Raw genomic sequence first — 7,500 nt, forward strand, 5'->3', positions numbered from 1 at the left:
GGTGTTACAGTACACTAATAGTTTAGTGTTACAGTACACTAATAGTTTAGTGTTACAGTACACTAATAGTTTAGTGTTACAGTACACTAATAGTTTAGTGTTACAGTACACTAATAGTTTGGTGTTACAGTACACTAATAGTTTAGTGTTACAGTACACTAATAGTTTAGTGTTACAGTACACTAATAGTTTAGTGTTACAGTACACTAATAGTTTAGTGTTACAGTACACTAATAGTTTAGTGTTACAGTACACTAATAGTTTAGTGTTACAGTACACTAATAGTTTAGTGTTACAGTACACTAATAGTTTAGTGTTACAGTACACTAATAGTTTGGTGTTACAGTACACTAATAGTTTAGTGTTACAGTACACTAATAGTTTGGTGTTACAGTACACTAATAGTTTAGTGTTACAGTACACTAATAGTTTAGTGTTACAGTACACTAATAGTTTGGTGTTACAGTACACTAATAGTTTAGTGTTACAGTACACTAATAGTTTAGTGTTACAGTACACTAATAGTTTAGTGTTACAGTACACTAATAGTTTAGTGTTACAGTACACTAATAGTTTAGTGTTACAGTACACTAATAGTTTAGTGTTACAGTACACTAATAGTTTGGCGTTACAGTACACTAATAGTTTGGCGTTACAGTACACTAATAGTTTAGTGTTACAGTACACTAATAGTTTGGTGTTACAGTACACTAATAGTTTAGTGTTACAGTTAGGGGTGGGACAAAATATCGATACCCACGTTATCGCGATATTTCCACCTGCGATACGTTATCGATACACTGGCGCCAAGTATCGATATGTTTATTATTATTTTTTTTTATTTTTTTTTTTAATAAACAGGCTAAAATATTATGCTGTGTGTGGTAGTTGAAACATAGTTTCAAGTTGACGTTTATTTATGTTTGTAGTTGAAACAAAAACATAACTACTGTAGGCTACATGAATGGAAATGTTTGATCATTAATATCTACTTTTAGAAATTATATAGGTAGGTAGGTAGGTTATATAGGTTTTCTTGTTTTAATAGTAATAATAAAAAGACTTAATGTGTAACTTTTCCTCCGTGGTATCGAAAATGGTATGAGTGAGTGAGTGAACTCAGAGAGTTCATGTCAATTCTGCTAATAAATGCATAATACATGATTTTTTGCCTTCAGAGGTATTTTTTTCACTTGTTACACAGGTATCGTGATGTATCGTCTTCCAATATATCGCAGTATCGCAGTATCGTGATATATTGTTATCGAGGGCCAAGTATCGTGACGATATCGTATCGTGAGCTACTCAGCGATTCCCACCCCTAGTTACAGTACACTAATAGTTTAGTGTTACAGTACACTAATAGTTTGGTGTTACAGTACACTAATAGTTTAGTGTTACAGTACACTCATGGACACACATCAGTCTGCAGTAGTAATGCAGGATGTATAGAGGATCAGTCTGCAGTAGTAATGCAGGATGTATAGAGGATCAGTCTGCAGTAGTAATGCAGGATGTATAGAGGATCAGTCTGCAGTAGTAATGCAGGATGTATAGAGGATCAGTCTGCAGTAGTAATGCAGGATGTATAGAGGATCAGTCTGCAGTAGTAATGCAGGATGTATAGAGGATCAGTCTGCAGTAGTAATGCAGGATGTATAGAGGATCAGTCTGCAGTAGTAATGCAGGATGTATAGAGGATCAGTCTGCAGTAGTAATGCAGGATGTATAGAGGATCAGTCTGCAGTAGTAATGCAGGATGTATAGAGGATCAGTCTGCAGTAGTAATGCAGGATGTATAGAGGATCAGTCTGCAGTAGTAATGCAGGATGTATAGAGGATCAGTATGCAGTAGTAATGCAGGATGTATAGAGGATCAGTCTGCAGTAGTAATGCAGGATGTATAGAGGATCAGTCTGCAGTAGTAATGCAGGATGTATAGAGGATCAGTCTGCAGTAGTAATGCAGGATGTATAGAGGATCAGTCTGCAGTAGTAATGCAGGATGTATAGAGGATCAGTCTGCAGTAGTAATGCAGGATGTATAGAGGATCAGTCTGCAGTAGTAATGCAGGATGTATAGAGGATCAGTCTGCAGTAGTAATGCAGGATGTATAGAGGATCAGTCTGCAGTAGTAATGCAGGATGTATAGAGGATCAGTCTGCAGTAGTAATGCAGGATGTATAGAGGATCGCTGCGGGAAGGAGGACTTCTGCTGATTGCATGTCCTGCACGCATCAGTGAATTACCTCAGCATTAATTCTCCACCCTGAGAGGACGTGATTGGAAAAATCTAATTCTGTTATCTTGCCAAAGTCCGAAGACAGGAGGGATGAAGCGGTTGAGCAGTGAGTTGAGGGACATGTGTCTGGGGTTACAATGGGCTCCTTCAGTTCCACTTCACAGTCTGAGGAGTAAACGGCTGCAGCTGACGTTTTTCTCGTCAGTGCAGAGCGCTTTCAAAACTTGACCAAATGTTCAACTTTTTTCAGAAAAGTGCCACGTGACGTGCCATGTGAGCCGCTGTATCCCGGCCGACCAATCGCGATGCCAGTGACACTGGCCGTTTCCCATAGCAACAACAAATACGGAGAAAGTGAAAGTGAGAAATAGGACGTTGTAGGCAGTGAATCCACGCTACGGTAACAGTATGGCTTATAGCAGACATGTAGTGGAAATATTGTAGGCTATCTGGTAAGCCTTTGCTTTCCACAACACTGTATTCTCTGATGGAAGAGCTAACCAGCTGGTTAGTGAGCTAGCAGCTGCTCAGCTAACATCACAGCACTAACCAGCTGGTTAGTGAGCTAGCAGCTGCTCAGCTAACATCACAGAGCTAACCAGCTGGTTAGTGAGCTAGCAGCTGCTCAGCTAACATCACAGCGCTAACCAGCTGGTTAGTGAGCTACCAGCTGCTCAGCTAACATCACAGAGCTAACCAGCTGGTTAGTGAGCTAGCAGCTGCTCAGCTAACATCACAGCGCTAACCAGCTGGTTAGCTAGCTAGCAGCTAACATTGGGTGATGTTCACAAAAAGCGCTCTAAGCAGCACTTTCCCCACATCAAAAAGGGCTATGTGTGAACAGCAGGAGAAATGCACCAAGGGTAAATCACATGCAGCGTGACATTCAAACCTGTCAAACTGTCCCTCACCTTGACCAGAGGTCTGATCGGCCGTAGGTGGAGGCTCCTGTTGCCATGGCGATGTAAGTGACCGCCATCTTTGTGTGCGTCGATGCCCGCGGGGACGTTGGGAGGCGTCAGCAGCAGCTTCTGCAGCTGGAGAGGGAGAGAGGGGAGAGCAAAGAGATCAGATACACTGGTCAAATGTAAGAGGAGAGAGTCAGGGTGTAAGAAGTGTGTGTGTGTGTGTGTGTGTGTGTGTGTGTGTGTGTGTGTGTGTGTGCGTGCGTGCGTGCGCGTGCGTGTGCGGAGAGCTTGGCATAGAGGCCATTTAGCCTATATACTACTGTATATGGGCCTTTAGGGTGCGTCTGCATTAACAATGCTGCAGAGAGCCTACTGTATATGAGCCTTTAGGGTACGTCTGCATTAACAATGCTGCAGAGGATACCGAAATACTAATAAGGGTAAATAGTGAGATGATTGGCTGTTTCAGCCTTTACTACATTGTGTGGGCTGTTCACATCCTTCAGATGGATGTCTGTAGCAGAGAGGAACGTGCCAGCAGAGGTTTAGATGGATGTGTGTAGCAGAGAGGAACGTGCCAGCAGAGGTTCAGATGGATGTCTGTAGCAGAGAGGAACGTGCCAGCAGAGGTTCAGATGGATGTCTGTAGCAGAGAGGAACGTGCCAGCAGAGATCCTTCAGATGGATGTCTGTAGCAGAGAGGAACGTGCCAGCAGAGGTTCAGATGGATGTCTGTAGCAGAGAGGAACGTGCCAGCAGAGATCCTTCAGATGGATGTCTGTAGCAGAGAGGAACGTGCCAGCAGAGGTTCAGATGGATGTGTGTAGCAGAGAGGAACGTGCCAGCAGAGGTTCAGATGGATGTCTGTAGCAGAGAGGAACGTGCCAGCAGAGGTTCAGATGGATGTCTGTAGCAGAGAGGAACGTGCCAGCAGAGGTTCAGATGGATGTCTGTAGCAGAGAGGAACGTGCCAGCAGAGGTTCAGATGGATGTCTGTAGCAGAGAGGAACGTGCCAGCAGAGATCCTTCAGATGGATGTCTGTAGCAGAGAGGAACGTGCCAGCAGAGGTTTAGATGGATGTGTGTAGCAGAGAGGAACGTGCCAGCAGAGGTTCAGATGGATGTCTGTAGCAGAGAGGAACGTGCCAGCAGAGGTTCAGATGGATGTCTGTAGCAGAGAGGAACGTGCCAGCAGAGGTTTAGATGGATGTCTGTAGCAGAGAGGAACGTGCCAGCAGAGGTTCAGATGGATGTCTGTAGCAGAGAGGAACGTGCCAGCAGAGATCCTTCAGATGGATGTCTGTAGCAGAGAGGAACGTGCCAGCAGAGGTTTAGATGGATGTGTGTAGCAGAGAGGAACGTGCCAGCAGAGGTTCAGATGGATGTCTGTAGCAGAGAGGAACGTGCCAGCAGAGGTTTAGATGGATGTTTGTAGCAGAGAGGAACGTGCCAGCAGAGGTTTAGATGGATGTTTGTAGCAGAGAGGAACGTGCCAGCAGAGGTTCAGATGGATGTCTGTAGCAGAGAGGAACGTGCCAGCAGAGATCCTTCAGATGGATGTCTGTAGCAGAGAGGAACGTGCCAGCAGAGGTTCAGATGGATGTCTGTAGCAGAGAGGAACGTGCCAGCAGAGGTTCAGATGGATGTCTGTAGCAGAGAGGAACGTGCCAGCAGAGGTTCAGATGGATGTCTGTAGCAGAGAGGAACATGCCAGCAGAGGCCGTGAGGTTATGATACTGTACATTCATCATATTACTCACAGCTGACAGCTAACATCGCACATTAACATTTCTCATAAAGGAGCTGGATTCAGCCGTTTCTCCATAATAGCCTGGAATATGCTCTCTCTGCCTCCCGCGCTCCTCCTCTCTCTATTAGTCCCTCCATCCATCAAGTCCTGCCACCCCTCCCTACAGTACCTTTGGTCCATCCTCTCCTCTCTCTCTCTCTCTCTCCATCCATTCCATCCTCTCCTCCTCCAGGCTCCACCTCTTATTTCCTATCCCCTTCCCTTCCTCCATCCATTAGGGATGGTAATGTAGTCCCCCCCACCTGACAGATAGCTGACCCTCATTATCCGATCATTAAGCGTTAACAGACAGGATTAAAATGTAGTATTTAGAATGGGGTCCCTGGCTGGCAAAGTTGGTGTGAAACTACTGTATTTGTGCCTCCCGAACCGGGACAGCTGTTCCCCCCCGAGCGGAGCGTGTGTTTCAGCACACTGGACTCATCCCTCACCACGTAGATACACTCTTATTCTTAAATCAACCACAATACAGCACCACAGGAATGAGTCTGGAAGTGGCACTTTGGTTCGTAAGGGGAAAAGTGAATGGGGTTTTAGAATGGGGATGTTGGTTAAATGCATGAAATAAGATCTGTGGTGAACAAAGGTTTATGGGAGTGGTCATTTTGTGTTCAGCAGGATAATCTTCACAAACGTGGAACACTTTTATTACTTTTGAAGTATAAATGTGTTTTTTTAAACAAGAGATTTTCAGAAAACGTTTCAAAAGTCATAAAAGTGGTCCTCGTTTGTGAAGATTATCCTGCTGAACACAAATGACCACTCCCATAAACTTGTGTTCACCACAGACCTTATTTCATGCATTTAACCGAAATACCCATTCTAAAATCCCATAGCCTTTTCCCCCTTAGAACCAACATGGTGGCGATTTCTGGTTAAGCCTACAAAATACATCCTCCCTGACCATACTGCCATGCCATTGTTTCCAATACACACTGTAAGCTGGCACAGCATCAGAAGTTAATCCATGCACAGTATAGAAATGGATCTAAATGGCTCTGTAATGCGTCTAATGTGCACATCACATCATGTCTGTCAGTATCTCTGTACTGTACTCAACCAGTCTGTCTTCTGTTCACAAAACAATATTGAATTCTACCATTTCTCCCAACTGGCATGTATTGTAACGGTAAAGAGTAACGTGTTGTAACAGTAAAGAGTAACATGTGTTGTAACGGTAAAGAGTAACTTGATACTTTTAAATAAATTCTAATGCACTCAACACATTGAAAGTCAACATGAGTGCAGTGCAGAGACTTCATTGAAGGGGATGACACAATTAATGACTATATTTATTTAATACTTTATCTATTTTTTAACTGTTCAACTCGTAGTAATAAATCGGTCAAAATTCTTATTGTCGGTTAACTGTTAAATATGAACACCCCTACTATCCCTCCATCCTAGCTGCTCCACCCTTTCTTTTCTCTACCTCCCTCTCTCCTCTAAACCATTTCCCATTTTTTCTCTCATTTCATCACTCCTTCACCACCTCCGCCGCTTCCCTTCTCTCCATGTGCCTTGCTCTCCTCATCCCTCGCTCCATCTCCACCTCCTCTTATCCCGTTCACCTCTTTCATCTTCTCCTTTTCGCTCCTCTCATCCTCTTCCTCCTCACAGACCACTTTTATGAAGTGTTTTCTGAAAATCACATTTACGCTTCATAAAAGTGGTCCTCGTTTGTGAAGATTATCCTGCTGCACACAAACGTTGTTAACCACAGACATTATTTCATGTATTTAACCAAAATTCCCATACAAAAATCCCATTGTCTTTCAGCCCTACAGTCTACAGAGGAGCAGTGCAGGGACTTGTGGGTAAGCCCTGCGGTACTCTAGAGACACAAGAGAGGGGGGTGGAAGGAAGGGCTGGAGAGATATGGATGTATAGAATCTATACTTCAATATCTCTCCAGCCCTTCCTTCCACCCCCTCTCTTGTGTCTCTTCCAATCACCCAGGAAGTGGTAGTTTAAAGCGAGGAACTGAAGCCCTCTTGGATCCTTCCTGGGTATTAACTTTCAGACAGATATGACATGCCTGGGTATTACCTTTCAGACAGATATGACATGCCTGGGTATTACCTTTCAGACAGATATGACATGCCTGGGTATTTCCTTTCAGACAGATGTGACATGGGCTCTACTCCTTCGCTGCTATATCCTTTCATTCCCTTGATTTCAACCATCCTTGCAGGGCCTGGCTTCATGACAGGGCCTGGCTTCATGACAGGGCCTGGCTTCAGGACAGGGCCTGGCTTCATGACAGGGCCTGGCTTCATGACAGGGCCTGGCTTCATGACAGGGCCTGGGCCTGGCTTCAGGACAGGGCCTGGCTTCATGACAGGGCCTGGGCCTGGCTTCATGACAGGGCCTGGCTTCATGACAGGGCCTGGCTTCAGGACAGGGCCTGGCTTCATGACAGGGCCTGGGCCTGGCTTCATGACAGGGCCTGGCTTCATGACAGGGCCTGGCTTCATGACAGGGCCTGGCTTCATGACAGGGCCTGGCTTCATGACAGGGCCTGGCTTCATGACAGGGCC

At 44.8% G+C, this 7,500-nt stretch overlaps 1 protein-coding gene across 1 annotated transcript in view; it reads right to left on the reverse strand.

The window, feature by feature from the left end:
* ppargc1b (peroxisome proliferator-activated receptor gamma, coactivator 1 beta) overlaps positions 1–7,500 on the reverse strand; it is a gene marked incomplete at its 5' end in the record, with an annotated part of 147,732 nt that overhangs the window by 18,001 nt on the left and 122,231 nt on the right. Inside the window, one exon of the mRNA XM_083651650.1 lies at positions 3,154–3,279. Within this exon, the coding sequence (XP_083507776.1) occupies positions 3,154–3,279 (126 nt within the window). The remainder of the gene's footprint in view (positions 1–3,153; positions 3,280–7,500) is intronic.

Source organism: Poromitra crassiceps (assembly GCF_964638095.1).
Source record: "Poromitra crassiceps genome assembly, chromosome: 15".
NCBI classification, from domain to species: domain Eukaryota; kingdom Metazoa; phylum Chordata; class Actinopteri; order Beryciformes; family Melamphaidae; genus Poromitra; species Poromitra crassiceps.